At 40.9% G+C, this 23072-nt stretch overlaps 1 protein-coding gene across 6 annotated transcripts in view; it reads left to right on the top strand.

The window, feature by feature from the left end:
- ulk4 (unc-51 like kinase 4) overlaps window positions 1-23072 on the top strand; it is a 75205-nt gene that overhangs the window by 48885 nt on the left and 3248 nt on the right. For 5 of the 6 annotated variants that reach the window (XM_025911793.1, XM_025911795.1, XM_025911792.1 and 2 more), the window contains 5 exons: window positions 1461-1566; window positions 7946-8112; window positions 9933-10034; window positions 12888-13082; window positions 18881-18969. In XM_025911793.1, coding sequence (XP_025767578.1) covers window positions 1461-1566; window positions 7946-8112; window positions 9933-10034; window positions 12888-13082; window positions 18881-18969 — 659 coding nt within the window. The remainder of the gene's footprint in view (window positions 1-1460; window positions 1567-7945; window positions 8113-9932; window positions 10035-12887; window positions 13083-18880; window positions 18970-23072) is intronic. The other variant, XM_025911796.1, reaches the window with a different exon arrangement.

The following is a 23072-nucleotide window of genomic DNA, read 5'->3' as shown; positions in this document are numbered from 1 at the left end:
ATGTAAATTAGTCTGAGTAGGGTTGACCTATTAGAGGGCTGGTGTAATTGACTGGCAGGTCAGCAGCAGAGAGGAGGAACGGTTAATAGAGTGAGAAGATGAACTCTGCTATTTAGATCATGTACAAGGGCTTGCACGCAAACACATGGCACTCGTCTGTTCTCAGTGAGCCATAACAGTGTTTCCAGTAAACCATTTCACCTGACCCTTTTTTGCATGCGAACAATTTAATGCACCCACCAACACAGTACAACCAAACCAGCTCTAATTTATGCTTCACACAAACACATGCAATCACAAAAGCATGCACACTTAATAATCAGTGTTCTGCATGGCTGCCTGTCCAGCCCCAGCTAGCTGATACAGAATTTTAAACACTGCTGTCCAACAGCCTGATTAACTCGTCTCCTGATTGTTTACTCCTGCCTGAACCAGTCATGTCTGGATCCATTAGTGCCGTCTATATTGCTCACATTTGAATTGATTTATACTCCCTGAAACTCTCTGATGTAGATTGATTACACCTGTCGCTGGCGATCACGCTTGTCATGGAGAAACTCACCTAATTGTATTTGTCTAAATGATGTAGTAGTTCTGCTCCAGACATGAAAGGACCTCAGGATGCTGGTTAGACCAGGGCTCTGAACGGGGTGTTAGCCGTGCCTGAGGTGGCAAAAGACTGATCAGAGGGGATTGCTTGCAGTAAATGCTTTAACAAATCCTGCCTGGCTGAAAGTGTTCACAGTGCAGCTACACCGCTTACGCAAGTCAGATACTTATCCCTTCATGTGCAGGGTCCAAGTTAAACTTTGGTTTGCCGTTCCTCACTGCCCATTGTCAGCTTTATGCTTTCAGTGAGAACGTACAGTACAGTGCAGTATTTTTATAGCTTTTTAGTCTTTAAAGATCAAAATAGATTAGCTTTGTCATTTGTGGCTCCTGCCAGGCAGTTTGTCCTCAGCACAAACTGATGTCATTGTCTCCAGCCGCAGGCAATTGCACATGATGAGTACCAGCCAGGCTTATCACCACGTACACAGATCACACCGATGTGCACCAACCCTGCAGGCAGAGCTGGTGTATCTCAGAGAGGATCAAATAGTGAAGTGGGGGCAGAAGGGGGAAAGAGAAGTGAATTACTGTAGGAGGGAGGAGAGAATATTTTGAAAAGAGGAGAAAGATGAAGTAAGAGGAGTAAATAGGACGGGTAAGAGGGAGGTGAAGATTATACTTTCAGTCTTTAAAAACAAATAAATAAATAAAGGCACCTTTTTTAATTAAACAATCCACTACTTTATTAAATGATTAACTGTGTTCTCAAGACAGTATATGCAGTATAAATAACAAAATGATGACAAAACCATGTTAGATATTAGCTGTTTTGGGTTAATTGTAGAATGTGAAATGTTATAAGCAAACCTGTAATTTACTTATCCTGTGTCTGTCTCCTGTTTTTCTAGGCCAATAGAAGTAACGTTACCAATGGGATAGTCCAAAACGCAGTTGTTTTGCTCTGCAATCTTAGTGAGGGCACAATCCAGGAACAGCAACCACTGTATCAACAAGGTAGAGTATGTCTGAATTCCTCATGGAGAGAAAGATCCAGATTTTCTCTCCTTTAAAAGGTCCTAAATTCTTCTTATATTTTCCTGCATTGTGTTGTAACATATGTACTGTTATCAAGGACACTTAGTCATCGAAAGGCATCTATTCTGCTCACATTAGTGATTATGTTACTTGTTGACATCCCTGATACCCGACCCCTCTGTAGTTTAATACTTATTCAGGTCAGCAACCTTGGCTGTGTGTGCCTGAGGCGGAGGCCATGCTTTTTGTCTCTCAGCTACTGTGAATAATCTGAGATTTTCCTGTCAATTGCAAGTGATTCCAGGGGATCCTTAGGGAGAAGTCAAATTTATCTTTTTTGTTCTCTTGGTGTGAGGACATTTTTCAGAAGTCTAGTTTAGGCCTATTTTGGCCATGAAGAGTTAGTTGGGGATTAGGACTTTAATTAGGAGGAAAGAATAGTGAGGCACAAAGCTTCGGTACACTGTGGATGCCGCCCAGAATATGTGTGTGTGTGTGTGTGTGTGTGTGTGTGTGTGTGTGTGTGTGTGTGTGTGTGTGTGTATAAATGTTTCGGGACCCACAGTTCAACAGTGTGATTGCAACACCACAATAACACACATTTTCTCAAGTTTCTATTTGAGGACTGTGTTCATTTCTTTCTTTCTTTTTTATCCACTCATCATTCTGTTTCATTTTGTCCATCTTTATATGCTTGCATACTAACAACCCCTCCTCTCCCTCTCTTTCCATTGGGTCAGCAGTGCAGCAGTCTAGTAGTCAGCATCATTATCATCCAATCAGCGCCTCTCTCAACAAGAATCTGTCAACCCAGCACTAATACTGGCCTGGCAATTAACGCTATCTCCACTCCTCTCCTCTTGTTCTCTTCCCTCCTCTCCTACTCTCCTACTCTCCTTTTTGTCTCGTGCTATCAGCCACTTTTCCAATCTGCTCAGCTCACATCTTGGCCCCTCATCTCCTTTCCTTCCTCGCATCTGTTCCCAGTTTTACCCTCTCCTATCTCCTCTATTTTGGGCTCCTACTCTGCCTTCTCGTCTTTCTCCCTTGTTTTCGTTGCGGTTCCCTCCAGATGAGTGTGGTGATGGCAAGAATGAAGGGAAAGGGAGAGAAGGAAAGAAGAGAAAAAGGGAGGAAACGTGTATAATTGGGTTTTTAAGGTGTGACAGAGGGAGGAGGGGAAGGGTGGTGTTCCTGTTCATGTCTGTGTATTTGAGTCTGTGTGTGTGTTAGGAGGCAGTGAAATAGACAGTGAAGAAGAGCAAAATAGGGAGGTGGGTTTTTTGTGCTTATGCTTCTGTGTATCTGTGAGGAGAGGGTGTGTGTGCAGCAGTGAATGCAGGAGAACCTCATATTTGTGTGCGTAAGAGAGAGAGAGTTGGGGAGATGAGGTTTATAATTGGGCAGATTTGCCTCCGACTGAGATAATACCCCCTGGGGAATGAAGACAGAGGAAGCAAAAAGGGAGAGAAACAGAGATAGAGAGGAAGAACAGAACAACGGAGGAAAAAAAGAAGATGGCACAAAAGCATGAGAGAGAAAAGGGATGGAAAATGATGGAGGCAGAAAAGCAAAATAGGAGGTAAAAAGGGTAGTGTGAAGGTGAGAGAGGGAAGCATGGGACACACAGAGAGCGAGAATGTGTTGAATCTGGGTTGGAGACAGCAAGGGATAACACGGTAGAGGAGAAAATTGGAGGTTCAAATGAGTGACAGTTTGATAACAGAAGAGATTTTGGGATGCAAGAGGGAAGAATAACTTGATGCCTTAGTGTGAGATTTCTAAACAGAGTAAATATTTTAGGTGATAGTGGATGATCGGCTTTAATTTGAAAACATGCAGCAGACTAAGGAAGAAAGTTTAGGCTGTAATCTGATCATACACGGATATAAAGCCTAGGGCTTCTCTGCTGAGAATAAATTTGAGACCTATTTTGCAGGCACACTGGCATGCAGGCTGTTATTTAATAAGGAAATGGTCACATCTAGAGCATGTCGAGCTCAGAAATTCAGCCCAACGGTTCAGAAATGTTTGCACCCTGAGTGAACCTTGAGTTTGGTCCTGGGCTGAGTGTCAGTTAAAGTGTGCTTATCCTTTTAATTAATTAAAGAGCTCCTCAGGGGCTCTGTTTGTCTTCAGAGTTCTTGACAGTCACTGTGGTGCCTCTCAAGGTTAAATCCATCACACTTCATTTTTCATTATTTCTCTTGACCCTTGTAAGAAACTGAGATATTTCAGAAAATCTCTTCTGCTCCGATGTTATCTAGTTTCTTTCAATTTGCATTTATAAATTGCCGTTTCAAATTGGTTTCAGCATAGTTCTCCAAATGGTGTCTAAATGCATTCTCTAATAGTTCACACTGTGTCCATATGTGTCCAGTCAATAATAATGCTAATAAAATCAGATAAGCAGGCTGGGTGAAAAAAATGGCTTGAGGAGCACAGATTTTTCTGTTTATGCTATAAATTTGGACAACAGACTCGGTAGCTAACTGACATAAATAACACATCATTAACTACATGTTTTTTCCCTAAAGTCAGTTCACATTAACATTAGGGGTAACCATCAGGCAGAAAAGGCATATCGGGCAGGTTATATTTGAAACTGAGATATGGAGGACTTGGAAGCATAAAGCTTGTGTGGTCCAAAGGTCTGTTATCATAGGAAATGTCACATAGAGTTACAGTACACATAATTCAAATCAGCAAAAAAATTATCTATTAATTATATGTACAACTTTCTTTCTTTTCTTTTTTTTTGGAGACAGGAGTGCTCGAAGCCCTCAGTTGTGTTTATTCCCAAGATAAATATTTCCACAATGGTTTATAATTAGAAAATATTTATAGTTATATAATGACCTTAACAGAAGTTATATAGTGGACATAATGTGTAGACTCTCAGCTTTCATTTGAGGGTGTCTCCATTCAAATTTGATGAAGGGTTTAGAAGTTTCAGCCACCCATTTTTTAAAAGGACCAAAAGTAATTGGCCATGAAATGGCTTTGACTCAAAGGCAATTTCATGGGAGGTGTGGGCAATTCCTTCTTTATCAGATAAAGGAGTTGATATGAGGTGTGGTGGTTGCATTTTGGAAGATTTTGCTGTGAACAGACAACATGCAGTTAAAACAAGGATGACTTGTTTCACCTGCTTTCCATGCAGGTGAAACAAGTCTCATAAGCCTAAAGAATAGAAAGGCTAGACTGGACTTTGCTAAAAAAAAAACTAAAAAAAAACATCTAAAAAGGGCAGCACTGGTCTGGAAAAACATTCTTTGGACAGGTGAAACCCAGATCAACCTCTTCCAGAAAGATGGCAAGAAAAAAGTATGGAAAAGGCGTGGAACAGCTCATGATCCAAAGCGTACCACATCATCTTGTACAACACGGCGGAGGCAGTGTGATGGCTCAAGCGTGCATGGCTGTCAATGGCACTGAGAAACAGATGTACAATGACCCAAAACATGCAGCCAAAGGAACCCAGGAGTTTATTTTATTAGAAACTTCAAACAGAAAGCCCCACAAACAAACAGCAACTGAAAGCCGCTGCAGTAAAAGCCTGGCGTTAAAAAGGAGGAAACCCAGCATCTGGTGGTGTCCATGAGTTCAAGAGTTTTCAACCAAGTATTAGAAATGATTGATTATACCAACGATTTTTACCAGTGAATGATTTTATTTTCAGTTATTTGTCCAATTACATTTGAGCCCCTAAAAAGAAGGGATTGTGTTAAAGTTGTCTCAGCCCAAATATATATGGACCTAACTGTAGGTGCTACCATTACCTTTTTTTTAATCCTAAGTTATGGAACAGTTACATTTTAATATGAATTTTGACACAAGAACATAACTTTATAACAAAGAACAGATTTGATGCTTGAAGAGCCAGATGTAGGACTCAGGATGACTGAGGATAAGGGCTGAACAAATGGAGTAAAGGGCAGGCGGTGATGGAAGCATGGTTGGTTGGATGGACAAGAAGCAGTGAGCCACAGCAGAAGCAGTGTTAAGTGGGGGTGAAGGTTTGTGTTTAAGGGTTAGGGTTAAATATGCAAACTGTTGCATCCCATATCTTTTTCTTAACACCTCCTCTTGACCTTGACGTAAAATGTCATAAGGCCCTCAGGAAAGAAGAAGAATTCATGAAACCATAACCATTTGTAAACACTTACATTAGGCTTTTTAAATATGCAGCAATGGCAGATGCGGCTCATTAGACTTGTACAATGTGGAGAAAGTTTTGGACTATTCCTCCTACAAAACTGTTTTAGTTTATCCGTATTTCTAGGATGTCTTCAATGAACAGCTCTTTCCTCATCATTGCCACAACATCTCACTTGTTAAGGTCAGCACTCTGACTTGGCCATCCCAAAACATGAATTTTCATTCTCTTTCATCCATTCTGTTGTTTATTTACTAGTGTGATTTGGGTCCGTGTCTTCTTGTATCACCCAGGCTCTCCTAAACTTTAGGTCATGAACTGTTGCCCTGAATTGTGCTTTTAAAAGTTCAAGATACAATTTTGAATTAATCAGTCCCTCCATCAGGCCCCGAGGCCAAACATAGCTATGTGGATTTTTGCCAGAAAGTTCCAATTTTGTCTCATCTGTCCATGAAATATTTGTCCCACAAGCAAACTGGAAGTATGCTGCTTTATTTATTTATTGTTGGACAGCCTTTGTGACCTTCCATTAACATCATTCCTAGTCAGTGAGAGAGTTAGCAAGTTGTAAAGCTTTCTGCAGGTGTTTTCCTGTCAGTCATGCATCTTTTTTCTGCCTCTTAAAGATTACATGTTGCGGTCTTGGTGTGATATTTACAGATTGTCCATTTACTCAGTTTGCAGACAGCTTGTTTCAGTGCCAGCTGATGCATACCTTTGCATATGCTTTTGTAGCTTTTCCACCTTTGACCACCCTTAAAAAGCTTCTGTTAAGGTCATTTTAGTGTTTTTGTCATTAAGGAGTCATTAACAGAAGCTTGTCTTTTTAAAAAGAGCACACTTGGTGAGTAGTAATAATCAGCAAGTATCAGCAGCATAATACACAAAAACTATCTAAGTGGGACTGTGTTGTCAAGTTGCATTAACAGGACAAGTCTTTTTTGATTGAACAGTCAAAAGTAGAGCAGCTTGTCTAATTAATTGTGAGATTGTTTGACAGTGTAACAGTACATCTCGCTGACAGCAGGCAAACTTAATGGCTTTCTAGTGTCTGCAGTGTTGCACTTTCACTCTCAAAAATAAACACACGACATCCACAGTCTAAATAAAGATCTGTTGGAAGAGGAAAACAAAACTGGGTGTATTGTCCCTAGTGAAGACTATGATTTAATACACATCGTTATATAACTACGTTTTTGTGCACAGAAGTGGAAAAGAAGGACAAATCTGGGCATATTGATTGTCTAGGTATTGTTACATTTATGAGCACTGCATGTGTCATGTTCACCTAGTCTGAGCAGAATCTATCCAGTCTTCACTGTGACTATCCTCTGTGTCACTTTAAATTTAATAGTGATATAACATGGGTTTGCACTTTAGTAGGTGCTATTCATAGCTTTGCAAGAGGTAACAACCTCATGTTGTACATTGGACAGTTATGTAGGGAGAGACTGAGTGAGGTGAGAGAACAGACAAAAAAAGATAAGAATGAGTTTTTGGATGAGTGTGTAGTGGGTTGTCTTGCTGCCTCTGTTGCCCTTATGTAGTTTCTCATTGAGGGACTGTAACCCTGCACAGTTCAGTGTCATATTCATATATATATGTCATATTTCTCTGATGTGCAGATAGGTAATAACAAAATGTTAATTGAATTAAGCTTGTATATAGACAATCAATCTGCTCTGTAGTTGAATCAGGGCCTGAAGTTACAGATATTTGTGGGTATAGTCTAATTTTTTTCCAGCTATAGAAATGTTTTTGGTTCACATGAACTTAAACATGTTCTTGTGAATTTAATAATGTAATTGTTAAAGAGAAAGCATGAATTGCTTTTTGTTTCTCTTTGTTTAACAAAGTGTATCGTGAACACAAAGGGCCCCTCAAAAAGACAAACATATAATATATAGATAATTATGACATACAGAATGTATTAGCTGATACAATTTGTATTAAACTGCTAAAAGATTTCTGGCAGTTAAAGTGGCAAATCCATCCTTAATTAGGTTCTCTTATATTATTATCCTCATTTTTTTTTATGTTCATGGCTTAGTAGGTTAACAATTTATATAGGCTGACAAGTTCCCCAGAATGCACTGGGCATATCCAAAGCTCTACAAAGATACAAGTTACCAAGTTACCCAAGAAAACTAAGAAATCATAGTTAAGATATAATCTTCTCCACTTTTCTTGAATACACAGGGCTTATTGAGGTGGTGGTTTGTACCCTCTCAGAAGCTGCACTTGCTCATCTAGATAGAGAAGAGCATGCTGGAAGGAAGGTCGGCCACGTTGTGCTACAAGCTCTGTTGGAACTGCTTCACAACGTCCTTAAGCAAACATCAGTTGTTGTCCGCTCTGCCCTGCAGGTATGAACACTCAGACACACCTGATGAACACAAACTTTACAGCTGACTGATGTCCCTTTGTGATTTCATCATGGTCCTCAAACATGCACATAGAACAAACAAGAACTAGCATGTCAGGAACATCATCACTAGTGATGAGAGCTGGTTCTCCACCTACAACCCAGCAGTTTTCAGTTAAAGAGTCACTCCTGAAGAGTGCACACTGCAGAGGCGCAAGTACAAGAGGAAATAACGGGAGTTTAACTGAAATAGCAGCCAAACTAGAAACTGGGGACATACCAGAGAAGGCGATAATGAAAGGGAGATCATCCAAATTTAATCAAGTGTGTTTTTTGATATTTTTATGGTCCCATTCCCCTAAAAGAAAGTTAAAGAAAACTAAATATTAAGGAATCCAGACATAATTTTAGTATCACACACTTTCAGAAAGCTCAACGGTCCTTGCAAAGACATCCTTAAAGAGCCACAAGCCTTAATTTAAAAAATAATACAAAATTATTGTTATTTGTTAGGTTTTTTAGCTTCATCTGGTGAAATTGGTCCTTTTACGCTCATGTATGTCCTACAGTGATTCACCACTTTTTGCCAACTTCATCTTTGGTGAGTGCGGATTCACCGACAGAATCACAAAGTGTACTTCCTCAAAATGTTGCCCTTGTATCACGTCCCTGAAGGCATGTGTCTGTGTGTGTTTATGAGTGTGTGTGCCCCTTGAAGTATACAGTGGAAGCTAGCAGGTTTAAGCAACTGCAATATTGAAGTTGTGGACTCAGGAGAAAGGGTATGAAGTCCTGAATCCCTGGGACACACACACTCACACACACACATACAAGCATACACAGAGGGGCCTGTCTGGCTATGTCCCTGCGGCCTCATTATCACCGCTGGCTTTGTCCTCAGCTTGCCTCACTACATACACATCCACGCATACACACTCACACTATCGGATTGGCACACACACATCAGCCCCCATCTCCCCATAGTGTGCACCCCAGCCCAGCACATACATATTAATGCCCGAACAGGGGGTGGGGGGACTAAAGTGAAGGTAGGGTAAAAGACTGGGTGAAAGAGAGGACAGAAAAAAGGCGAAGGATGGATGGAGAGATAGGAGAGACTGAGATGGAAAAGGCAGCAAGCAGAATCTGCAGCGGAAATCAATTCTGCGAGAAATGCAAAGCTCATTAAAAAGAAAACTTCAGCCCAAACCAAATTCATTTGGGTAATAAGGTCTGATAAGGAGAAAGGACGTGACTTGACCGCTTTTCTCAAAATACTACTCAGTTGGTCAAGAGGGAGCATGTCAGAGATTATATACAGTACACTACAGAAGGAAAAAATAGGACGAGCGTAGCAGAGACTTTGGGAGAGAGACAAAATATGTGCTGTTATTAATCACATTAGTCCATCACTAATTGGCCTGAAGTTCCACTACAGACAGGAAGTGAAGTAAAATAAGCCAAAGTAAGTCACAGAGGTGCTAATGATGAGGGGCAAAAGACATGACGCCTTAAGAATGAGATGCAAAAATAACTTTGTGACAAAAAAATGTTCAGCTAATGTTATCCTGAGAACTTAAAGCAGGTTTAGAATAACATAGTGTGTAGAAAAAAACAATTTCCTGTCTTCAATCAGGGTGTCTTTCTGTGTATGTCTCAGTTTGTCAGAATAAGTCTTGGCAGGTCCCTGGATCCATCGTTATTGACTGTCAAATCTCTATAAATGATTTAATGTGTGTGTATGTGTGCGTGCGCGCGCGCGTGTGTGTGTGTGTGTGTGTGTGTGTGTGTGTGTGTGTGTGTCTTTGCACATGTGTATAGAGCCAGAGGCTATCTTGTCCAGCAGCAGAGACAGAGGCAGCAGAGAAGCTGCTCCTAGCCAACAGACCCCTGAGCCAACTCAGCACACACCTCATTCACATGGTGAGACCAACACTCACAGATCGTGTGCATGTCTGCGCATGTAAATGTGTTGTATGCATATATATTTTTTATGGTTGTTTCTGCTTGCATGTTTATATACATGTAAATATATGCTGGATACAGTGGCAAAAATTGTGTTCCTGTACATAATACATGTGTGTGTATGTTTTTTAAATGCACTATGTTGTGCAGAGCTGATGCTTAGGTGGATAGGGCACATATCACCTGGGCTAAAATGCCCTCAGCAGCTCCCTGCTTGTATCCAGGCCAACCAGCCCTGTGTTGCAGTGTTAACACATGTCCATCTCTATTATGCTTCCTGAATTAGATAAAAGTGCCAGTAACCAAAAGATTAGTCATATATACAGCTCAAAGTAGAGGATTCTTTACTTATACACTAGTTCTCCAAATAAATCAATTAAGATCAGCAAAATAATCAGCTGCATCTGCAGCTTCACTAAATGTGTTAAAATCTAGAGAAATATCTCACTGCACCATGTATGTGTTTCTCTGTTATTGTAGGAGTTAACTGGACAGTCGAAAATGCGTGCATGTCCATGCATGACAAATGCATCGCCATGCATGGACCATCTAATTCCTTCAAATAGAAAAGCTGTGTGCTCTGTGAATATTGTGTATCTATTTAAAACTGATGATTGTCTACATTTACTGAAGTAATTAGTTTGCCGTTATTACAGTTATTAATCCCAGACATGTGCAGTGTCTGCTGGTACTATAACAGAACCTGATGAAGTCTAAAAAACAGGAAGATAAGCACTGCAACAATGTTGGCCTTTTGTTATCTCTGCAGCCAGTCAAACATCCATACCCACTGACACTAAACACAAATAAATATGTGATTAACGATATGGCGCCTTGCAATGAGATCACACCAGCTGGGATGCTCATCAACATGTTGATGTTCTTGCCCCTGAGTATTTAGTAGTCATTAGTACATTATTATATGAGTACTCGGTACTTAGGCCAAAAAGAGAGGGTGCTATGAGGCAGCACACTTCTGGGAAGTCTACGCCAGAGAGACGAAAGAGGAGGAGACTGTAGGGGATTAAAAAAGAAGTCTTCAGGGATGGAAACAGACACTACACTTGACACATCGAGTGTTGTGTGGAAAAGTAGGCTGACCGAGCAGCGGACACACCTCCAGCCTTTGCATATATATATATATATATATATATATATATACATTGCAGACATAGAGGACAGTTACAAGTACCTGGGGATCCCACAGGCGAATGGGAACCATGAAGAGGCCGCTAGGAAAGCTGCAACCACCAAGTACCTGCAGAGGGTCAGGCAAGTCCTGAGGAGTCAGCTGAACGGTAAGAACAAGATCCGGGCCATCAACACCTACGCCCTGCCCGTGATCAGGTACCCTGCTGGGGTAATAGGCTGGCCAAAGGAGGAGATAGAAGCCACTGACATAAAGACAAGAAAGCTCCTGACCATGCATGGAGGGTTTCACCCCAAGTCCAGCACCCTGAGGTTGTACGCTAAGCGGAAGGAAGGGGGCCGGGGACTGGTGAGTGTCAGCACCACAGTCCAGGATGAGACAAGAAACATCCACGAATACATCACGAAGATGGCCCCAACTGACAGCGTGCTCAGTGAATACCTCAGGCAGCAGAAACCCAAGAAAGAGGAGGAAGAGGAGGAACCATCATGGAAGGACAGGCCCCTGCACGGTATGTACCACCGGCAGATAGAGGAGGTGGCTGATATCCAGAAATCCTACCAGTGGCTGGACAAAGCTGGACTGAAAGACAGCACAGAGGCACTAATCATGGCAGCACAAGAACAAGCTCTGAGTACAAGATCCATAGAGGCTGGGGTCTATCACACCAGGCAAGACCCCAGGTGCAGGCTGTGTAAAGATGCCCCAGAGACAATCCAGCACATAACAGCAGGGTGCAAGATGCTAGCAGGCAAGGCATACATGGAACGCCATAACCAAGTGGCCGGCATAGTGTACAGGAACATCTGTGCCGAGTATAACCTGGAAGTCCCGAGGTCAAAATGGGAGATGCCCCCAAGGGTGATGGAGAATGACCGAGCTAAGATCCTGTGGGACTTCCAGATGCAGACGGACAAAATGGTGGTGGCTAACCAACCGGACATAGTGGTGGTAGACAAACAGAAGAAGACGGCCGTAGTGATCGATGTAGCGGTTCCGAATGACAGTAATATCAGGAAGAAGGAACACGAGAAGCTGGAGAAATACCAAGGGCTCAGAGAAGAGCTCGAGAGGATGTGGAGGGTGAAGGTAACGGTGGTCCCCGTGGTAATCGGAGCACTGGGTGCGGTGACTCCCAAGCTAGGGGAGTGGCTCCAGCAGATCCCGGGAACAACATCGGAGATCTCTGTCCAGAAGAGCGCAGTCCTGGGAACAGCTAAGATACTGCGCCGGACCCTCAAGCTCCCAGGCCTCTGGTAGAGGACCCGAGCTTGAAGGATAAACCGCCCGCAGGGGCGTGCTGGGTGTTTTTTTATATATGTAGATGAATCAAATGTAAAATTGAGAAGTAAAGGTATGAAATTCCCCTTGGAGTATGGCCACATTGTTATTAGTCTCATTGTGTATTCTCCCATTTACTATCTTTTGGTTCTTGTTGTAATTTCACACTGACAATGACAGAGGATACAGACAGGATACTTTTATGTTTTGTTGACTGCCAATTTTACTTGGATTCAAAAGGTACCTGAGTGCCATTACTGATTCTACAGATTTTAAGGTCCAGTACACAAACTTGATGCAGAACCTGAGTATCCAAAATAGAAATATGTTCTCTTATACTTTAATCTCTGCATGTATTCACTGATTATCTGTCCAAGCAGCTGTCTGCTGAGAACCAGGAAATCTGGGAGGAGTCTATTCACTGTCTGTCACTGCTGGTCCAGCTTTACTGTGGAGAGGGTCCTGACTGCCTGTCGCCTTCCTGCTTACGCAGCTTCTCGCATGTGCTGCGCACTCGCATGCACACTGAGACCCCCCGAACACAACGTACAGCACTTAAAATTATTAAACGACTAGTAAGTAAACATCCACACAAACGGACAATCAGAAAAGCTTAAGTGAACACACTGACATTTTCACACACACACGCTCATCAGAGCTCATGAACATTTTATTGGACGCATATTTTGTTCTATATTTGTAATTTGAGAGCCCTGCAGATTTAACATGTTGGAATTATAGACGCATACATATATGTGTATAAATTATACAAACACAGAGTCAGTTCTGCTGTGCTGCTGTTCTGAAAATAACGTGTACTTTCACCCAAACGAGACTGACAGAGAGAGCAAGGCAGAGAGGGAAAAAATGTTGGTTTTCTATCTGCCTGTCACTCTGTTCAAGTGTCTGTCCAATTTTGTCTCACAGTCAGAATGATTTGTACTACAGACCAAAGCTAGCCTGAACTACAGTGTACTGCAGTAAAACACATTGAAATTTAGTAAGGCTAAGGCTCCCCAGACAAAACAGAAACATTATTTTAATCTGGTAGCACTGGGAAGGACTGAGCAGCTGCAGCTGGCATTCAGGATTTAACAAGGTGACAGTTTCTTAACCCTGACAAACAATAGAAACATTTTATGTGTCTAAAACAATTTATTATTAATAGGAACATGCTGTGAATTGAGTGAAAATGTTGACCCACCTCCTAATTCATTTGAATTTAAAACCTTGTTGAAATGTTAACTTAACTGCAAACTAAACTAAGGCAGTTAGTTGTGCAATAGTTAGATATTTGGTAGACATCTTACATGCATTGCTAGCAACGGAGTTCACATTGAATGGTTTTGTGTTAAAAGATTTAAGCCCAGTGCCAGCCCTCGGTGGCCAAGTAGTTTACTGTTCATGTGACATAGCTGCAACCCGGGTTTGATTGCTTTCTCAGTTCAAGCTCACCTTTTTACCCATCAACCATAAAAGGCTGATGGGGTATTGTCTTCAGCCTGCCAGGCGGGTGAACGGTGTGGACACCCAAGTTTGAGAATGCAATAACTTGAGAACGAGAATCTACTAAAAATCTCTGATAAGTTGGAATCTCAGTGACCTTGAACTCAAGGTCAGGGGTCAGAGGTCAAGTGTTCCGAAAAATCTTGTGAATGTGATAAGTCGAGAACGAAACAACGTTGGAGTTTCAAATTGACACCTTAGGTGTATCTACTAGGAGGCTGAGGGGTATCACTGACTACCATCGTTATTTTTAAACCATGATGTCAGCATTTTTTGGACATTAATTGCATTGTTCTAGTTGTCAAAACTTAACCATACTTAAGAATAAGTTATTTAAGTGTGCTGATATTGGATTTTTAATAAATCTGGTCTCTGAATGTAACCCACTGAATTTAATTTAATTTACTGAATACATATCTTTTTTGATCTGAATGCTAAAAAAGAGGCAGGGTTGGTGAGTCAGTCCAGCATAAATGCATTTTAGGAAATCCACATGAAGTTAGAAAAAATAGCTGATTTTTCAGCAGACCCCTATGAATTATGTAAAATGCATTTCTAATGTTTTGGCTTGGCCGCAGGGTCATGAGATTCTGCATGTGGGATACAAGGTCAGCTGTCACCCTGAGATCATATGATCTGACTGAAGGCTGTGCCTGGAAGCTACCTTGTGTGTGTGTGTGTGTGTGTGTGTGTGTGTGTGTGTGTGTGTGTGTGTGTGTGTGTGTGTGTGTGAGGCAGTGTTTGCGTGTACACGTGTATTTTTGATTCCTCTTACTAATTATTTCTAGCCACCTGAACCTCCCACACACACAAACTGTCACACACGAGCTCTTAGACGTATCTCTTCCTCTTTCTGTCTGTCTGTCACACCACATTTGTCCTCATGTGAAAACTCCCTTATTACTCCCCGTGCTAGTCAACAAAGTAACATCTGCGTGTGTCTTCTCTGTCCTGATCACCACCCTGGGCAACAAACACACATCACAGCAGTTACTTTCAGCTATGTCTTCATAGCTAGTGGATGAGTCACCAAGCAGCATCCTGCCCGAAGTGAGCAGCAGAACTCATTTATTTGCTTAGAAAAAGCCTTATGTGTGCATTTGGTCATTTCACTCATTCCAACAGTTAATTTAAAAGATTTCAGTTTTAAAGTTTGGCTCCCTCTCTGAGTGCTTGTTCTAGTTCTCCCTCTCTCTTGCTCACTATCTCTCTCTCACTCATTCTCTCTTTATAGAGTGCTTAACAAAATTATTAGACCACCTGTCACAAAAGAAGAAATCTGTGAAAAACTTAATTAAAAATTACTGACTTAACTGAACTGGATCTGCATTTTTATACCTAATATTGAGCCGGCACATTGGACTTCTCTAAACAGTCAGAAATTAAAGCATGACATTAAACAACTAAAACTAATTTTTTTGTTCGGGTATCCAAGTAAATAATTGTTGTTTGGCATTTTAATCAAAATATAATAATATGGTTAAATTTTTTTTTTCTAATTTGTAAAACTGTAAATTTAAAAACAATTCGTATTTATATTATACATATAATTATATTTTAAAATTAGAAATATCATTTTGATTAAAGAGCGTGGGCATACTGGTGGATTAACCATTACAGAAACATAAAACATGATACTGGTAATTATCATTACTGTTCATTTAGAGCAGCTGTAGCATAAACCTTACACTGGGAGGTGGTCTGATACATTTGTTAAGCGCTGTATGTATCATAGTCAGTTAGTTCAAATGTATCAAAACAGATCCATCACCCACAACATGCTTTTATACAGAAAACTCACATTCTCTTTCAAACACACATTTACACCCTCAGACAAGTGTCTGCCCTTCAGAAAAAAGCTTTTTAATTATTTTTCATTGATTTCAGAGCTCTGATAATCTCTATCAAAGATCCTGCTAATAGCTTGGAAACTGCAAGAGAGAGGAAATGAGGAATGTATCATGTTGGATTTACTACAATTGTCTGTCTTTCATATTTGAGTAACAACTTGCAGAGACCTACAGAAAAACAAAATGCTAATTAGATTTAAAACAATACGTTTTTGGAGAAATAGGCATTTATTATCTTTTTTAAAACAATATAATTTCTCAGTCTTTAGAGTTATTGATCTTCCTCTGGCCTCTCAGTTTATCATGTTCAGTCCCTTCATGTATATGCAAAATATCTTCAACAAACTCAGTTCACACAAAAACTCTTTTAATCAACTTAGCTGTAATTTTACTTTCTCAGCAGATATAACGTTCACTGATCTGATATTTGGATATTTGCATATGGATATGTGAGCCGCGGCAGGATGCAGTCGACATTGTCCTGTTTTTTTCCTTGCTGCTTGTTAACCTCACAAGTGTCCTGAAGCTTCGTCCTCTCTCACCTCCAGAAGCTGAAATGTCTCAGCACACAGTCTCAAAAATGTCAAAGCACATTATGTCCAATTATTGTAACCTTTTACAGTGCTCAAGCCAAAAACATGAACATTTATTTATCTTTTAGTCCCTGTTTGTTTCCAGCTTGGTTAGACACCCATTAGAATTTCCTTGGAAGCTGATGATTTCATCATGACCTTTTTTCAGTGGGAAAACTTTGTGGGATTTCCTTTACCTGGAGGATTGATTTCATCGAGATACTTTCCCCCGTCATCAGTGACCAGTGATATTTGTGCCAGAGAATTACTAAGCAGAAGGGAAAAGTTTTGGTGGTAATGTTTCAAGCCTTGCTTTTTACTCCAAGGTAATTCTTGAGATTTTTTAGGTTAGAAGCTCCGCATTTTTAGATCTGAGTATTTAAAATAACTGTAAAACAAAAAATCATTCATCACTAGACTCTTACTCAAACGCACACACATACAGATCACAGCATTGTCTATATCTGTGCACGTCTCTCTTTCTTCCTCTGTCTGATCTCAGGTACGTTTTTCCTTGTTTGAACTGACTGTTGAGACAGCCGTGCTGTCTTTCTGAAAGGCCACACGTCTGCCTGTCCTCTGCTGTCTGCCTTGAGCACCTCTCGTATCACTTTAAGATCAGTATTATTGAGTTAGGGTTTGTTGGCTAGAGATGGAGACACATGGAGGATAAGGAGGTGGTGGGGCGTCTGGAGAGCAAGGATGAAGGTTTGATAAGTAGGTATGTTTACGTGTGGTTTCCATGCACACATAAATAGCCCCTAACCATGATGGGAAATTCAAAACTATGTGCTTGTGAAAACATGAAGTGAAATTCACAGTTTCACTTTCAGCTTTTCACTGCAAGCTTCCTCCAGATAAAAAATACAGTCAATCCCCCCCAACCTGCAAATGCCTCTCAGAAGAAAGAATTTGTTGGGATCCTTTTTGTTAATATTCAGAAAGACAACTTCCTGTTGAAGAAGTAACTTTACTGTGAGAAGTGATTGAATTTTTTTTTCTATTTTTCAAAAGAGAAAAAGAGAAGAAACATAGAAACAGTTGACATTAGAGGGATTTCCCTCCTGTCTCCATATTCCTGTCAGACTGTCCAGTTTCTTTATCATGTGCCCCACCACAGCCCCCTCTTTGTCTCCTCCTAACCCCGTTTCTTAGCAACAAGCGTGCTGTGTCGCCACAGAGACACAGGTGATGATGTCACTGGAGATCAGAGAAAACGCATCCAACAAATACACAGACACAAATCTACTCAGACAGGCACATATGCACTCACACATTAAACATCTGAAGAGACACACGCCAAGGCATTTTTTATTCTTACAATACAGTTTTTGTAACACAAACTTTTTCAACAGTATGAAATCAGACCTTAACCTAGCTTTGTGTTAAAACAGCGAGAACTATTCTGTGTGATCAGTGAACACACCCTCACACAAGCCTGGGATCCAGGTGTTCCTGGGTGGGTGAGGAGCCTAGACATGGTGTGAAGAGACATGTCAGGACAGGAGTAAAAACAGAGGAAAGACAAAGAGCAGAGATAAATAATGTAGTCTGAGAATTCAGTGAGGGGAAAAAAAGAGATATGCTTGTAAGCTGATGCTTTAACCTAGTTTAATGCACTGTAGCAGAATAATTAAATAGATTTATAGATCAGTAGAATTATGAGTTATATTAATACTAATAAGAAGAGTGGTTCTACGAAGAATGCAGCCACAGTTCTGTTTTAAATATGGCTTTAGACAAATCCTTCATCAAGTCACTTATTTGTTTCTGTGATCCATTAGGATCCCACCAGCTTCAGCTCTAACCATAGATACTATTCCTGGCGTCATCCATACATTCATATGTACGTGCGGACTTAAACGAACCCACTCTTCTTAAATCATTGAAGTTCATAGAAACCTTATAACAGGACATTAAAACAAAATGCAATGATGAGTTTTGCAATTATCCAAAAAACATTCATTCTTTAATGTGACTTAATTACAGCCTTGAGGAAAATGAAGTTCATCTCAAGGAGTTGGATGCTTTGGAGCGAAAAGAAATGGCATCCATCCATCGATCCATCCATCCGTCCGTCCGTCCGTCCGTCCGTCTGTCTGTCTGTCAGTCAGTCAGTCAAACAGACCACAAAAACAAACATTATATTAAGTATTCTTTTAAGATCACAAGGGTTAAACAGAGAGCTGTGTCAGTACCAGTTCAGACTTTTGTTGTTGTGGAGTGATTTCTAACTGACTTTTGAATGACTAAAGGTTAAAGTTCACTTTTTCTCTGCTTTGAGTGATGTGCACATTTCACCACAAACTCAGTAAGGCCGTAAGTGTCATCACTTCTTATTAAACTGTTCCAACAGCGTGTCACAATCTGTAAAGTAACTCACTGCTCTTATACATGCAGGCTGGAGTGAACATTTATTCAACCTGTGTCGCTCACTTTTTTCAGGTTCAGGCTACGGACAGGTCAGATTGGAGTGAATGTCCTGAGGGGGCGGAGCTAATGAGTCTACTGCACGATATGACTACATCCAACAGGTGCATGTTTCTGCTGTTTGTGTGTGTCTTATAGAGGATCAGCTCATTATCCATCCCAGTAATGTGATATAACACAAAGGCATCAGCTGCTACCCGAATCAGGATCCCCCACTTCCTGTGGGATCCTGAGATGATTCCAGGGATACAGTTGTAAGAAAATGTCTGTGAACCCCTATGATTTCTGCACTGCTCTTGTCTGATAGAAAGTTACTTACTAGATAATAACAGTATACTTAGTTTTAAGATATTTGCTGTCAAGTACACTAATTAAGGAGGTGAGACTGTAAGTATGGGTTGTTGAGGTGCTCCTCAAAATCTGCGCCACTAACAAAATATTGGTTGGTTTGAACTTTTGATAAAAGTGTTACAGCAATACACAAATCTGTAAAGGACTACAGAAGCATTTTTGAAGATGTGGATGTTCATCTTTATACAATAAGATAAACTACAAATGGAGGAAACTTAAACACCAAATAAGATTGGTGTCAATAAAAAGCCATGAAAAAAGCCATATCGGCCAACAAAAAAAGAACAAACATACTGGGAAACACCAGCGCCTAAAAATAATCTCAGTGGCAGGTCCCACATTTCCAAAGAATCCCACTGATGTCCCACAGCACTTCAGAGATGTGAGCAGAGGAGACAAAAGTTTTAAAATAAATGAAACTTAATTATTTGGAAGGGAAAATAAGAAACTTCCACCAACAACAAAACCTCATCCCAGCTGTAAAGCACAGTGGAGCAAGCACCGTGGTTTGGAGTTGTTTTTCTACATTATTTCCTGGACACATTGCGGTCAGTAGAGAAACCAATTGAATTCAAAATTGTAAAAGAAAAAAACAAATAAATAAAAGCTTGACAGGGCTGGGTCATGTAACTTGAGAATGGTTCAAATAGCAATCATAAATCAGTGGAAGGGTTAAAAAAGAAGAATATTCAAGTTTTGAATGGAAGCATCAGAGTCCTGATCTTACACTGACTCTGATGATGTGACAGGACCTGAAACAGAGAGGTTCAGTTAATACATCCCATAATTATTAATGAACTGAAACTATTGTAGGATTGGTTTTCTCATCTTTGTGTAAGTCTCATAAAGAGCTACAGGAGACATCTGAGGGTGGTGCTGCTGCAGGAGGTTTACCAAGTTTTAAAAAGTGAGCGATTAGTTCATGTTTTCTACACTTGAAAGGGCGCAAGTGTTTGTCATTAGTTTCATATCAGTCTATAACTGTGACTTACAGTGGTTAGACCATATGAGTAATAAAATGAGGTCTGATCATTTTATTCCTAAAAAATGGTAATTGTATCAAATCTACCTTTAGTTACCCTTCTTTATTCAGCCTACGTGACAGCAGCCTGTCAAAGACACCAGCTACTCTCCCTCCTCCCTGATGAAGCGACTCCTTCTGTTAGGCTCTGCTCCATAAGCAATCATGGCGAGTTGCTCTTAGTCTCACCTGACAGAAAGGTGAGACACAGAGAGTCCATCAGCTTTCTTTAGTCTGTGAGTGCATACAGTACATCTGGCTATGTAATCCATGCTTTCCTATTTTGTTTTTTGAGACCAAATCTCCAAACATACCAATAACAAATGATTCTGGATTTTGATACTGCCCGTTCCCACATCTTATTATTTCCATGCATGTCAGAACTGATCTTTGTCTAGTTAATTGACCGGACATGCGCCTGTAACAGAGCAGGGTAGCTTAATGGCAAGAAAAAGCTCTGAGATGAAATATGTACACTATTAAAAATGTATATTTAAGTCTTGACATCTGTTATCAGGGACAGGAAACATAATCTGCACTTCTCTCTTTTAAAGAAACACGAGTTTTGAAACTCCAAGACTAAACAACAGCCCTCTTTTATCTTTAATTGTAAAGTATTTTTTATATATGTCTTATCCCATGCTTCACGACAGTCGTCACCTCCACCCGCCTTTTCATATATGTAAAATAATGACTTCTTTTATAATTACCATATGAAGGAGTTTGTGTGTATGTGAGTGCATGTTTTCATGTGCACACCTGCATCTCTGCATCTGGCTGTCTTTTATGAGTATGTCAGCCAGTTGTGTTTCCCCTCATAGGGCCAAGGGTTTTGTCACCGTAGTGACCGTGCTTCTTTTGATCTTCTGATGTATGAGACTAGCAACATTTCACACACACACGCGCGCGCGCACGCACGCACACGCACACACACACACAATGAATACACGCAAATAGAGTCCTTTATTCTCATTTATATACAAACTCTCTGCAATCACACATACACCCTGTCAGATCAATAATGAAGGTGTATTGTTGCCCTGCTATAGAGGCCTCTCCTATTCTGTGCCCCCCGCCTCCCTCTTTTCTCCTTGGTCACCCTTTTCTTCCCCCTTTGTCACCCTCCTCTCCTCCTCCTCCTTCTCTCTTTCTCCACAATTTTCTTTCCTTTTTCGTGGTTTCCTTTCGTTCGTTCCCTCTTGTGCTCTCCCTCTCCCACTTCTCCTCTTCTCTTGCCTCATCTCCTCACTCTCCTGTCCCTCTTTGGTAGATGAAAGCACAGATCAGCTCCAGCCTTTGAAGTGGCAGAGACTGGCACCCTCCCACTGGTTTAGCAGGAGGAGGAGGGGAGCAGAGGTTTTAGGAGAAAGGGCAGGAGATGAGAGGAGTTACAAGGAGAGAGAAGAGGAGCGGAAAGGGATGGGAAGAAGGGTTGAAGAGAGGTTTTAATTGAGAAGATGAGAGGAGCTGGCGCCGATGTAGGAGACGGAAGAAGGATGGAAAAGAGAGAGGGGAGGTCTGGGCTAAGATCCTAACCCAAATGATGTCATTCACACTTTGCCATGGCAACCTGAGGAATGCCTTTTCAAAACCTCAAGCCTGACCAAGGGTGAAGGGTGGGGAGGAGCAATAGCGTATACTCCCCGTTGCTCAAGGAAAAAGCATTGAGGTTCTCAACCTAAACCTAGTTAATGCTGCTTTCAGTGAGTCAAAGCCTCAGTAATATCTGCTCAGACAACAAAGACAGATCAGAAAACTGCACAACTCTTCTACAAACAAACTCTGAGGTCAATCATTCAGAATTTTATCGAAATGCAAACATTAACATGGTGAAACTAGCTGCAGTGTACACATGCGGTGTCATCAAAAGAATGGTAAGCTGTCTGATCTTCCTCAAAGTCTCTAAATGTGGTGGGCTGATCACACTAATGTCTGGGTTGAATTAAGCAGCTAAAGAGAAAATACTTCACCCATGAAAAGCAAAAGTTTACAGATTTAAAATTGGCCAACCTCCTTCGATAACCATTCAAAGTCATCTCTGCGCACTTCTGCACTGCTTCCAGCACTCGGTTTAGTTTTAGATTGCTTCATGGGAGTCCCACTCTGAACACTTACCACATACCCATCTGATATTAGCATGGACCTCAGGCTTGTGCAGAGAGAGCACATTATCTGGATCTCTGGCTAAGATCCAGAGAAGAGTCTGCAGTGTCTGAGCACAAGGGTGTATTGTGTTTTGGTTTTGTTATTTAAAACGGCTTATACACCATCAATTTGTCTCCTGGGATCAGATTATCAGCAGCGACTTTCAATACAATATCTTGAGGTGTTGGAGGGAGGACTTTTGCCAAAAACACAGTAAATTCCAGTGGCCAGTAAACAACATTTTAAGTTTTGTTGTTGTTTTGTCCTGATCAGCACCACCGTTGCCAACCACTCACTCTGCTCATGAGATTTGGCTCCCTGCAGCTTTGTCGTTTTCCCAAACAGAAATTCAAGTTGAAGGGCAGAATCAAAACTGTAAGAGGTCAGAGTGGGACTGACCGCACAGCAGGAGTGATGGAAGCATCCTAGTGGGACACAAGTGACACATATGTGAAGGGGAGAGTGGCCAGACCTTTAAGACTTTTGATTACAACTCCTGATTGTTTCTGGCTTTACACTAAAGACAGCACAGGCAGGGGAAACTCTTAGACTCACAGATTTAAATCATTTAGTTGTTTATTTATTCTGAACAAAAACAACAACAACAATAATCTTTGGGTTGAGTTGTTGTGTGTGAGTCTACCGCTAAAGGAACTGCAGATGATTGTCTTCTTTCTGATGAGTTCTTCT

The sequence above is a fragment of the Oreochromis niloticus genome, linkage group LG11 (assembly GCF_001858045.2).
Source record: "Oreochromis niloticus isolate F11D_XX linkage group LG11, O_niloticus_UMD_NMBU, whole genome shotgun sequence".
Classification (NCBI taxonomy): domain Eukaryota; kingdom Metazoa; phylum Chordata; class Actinopteri; order Cichliformes; family Cichlidae; genus Oreochromis; species Oreochromis niloticus.
Note: the sequence above shows the minus strand (reverse complement) of the source record. Positions and strands in the feature narration are given on the sequence as shown.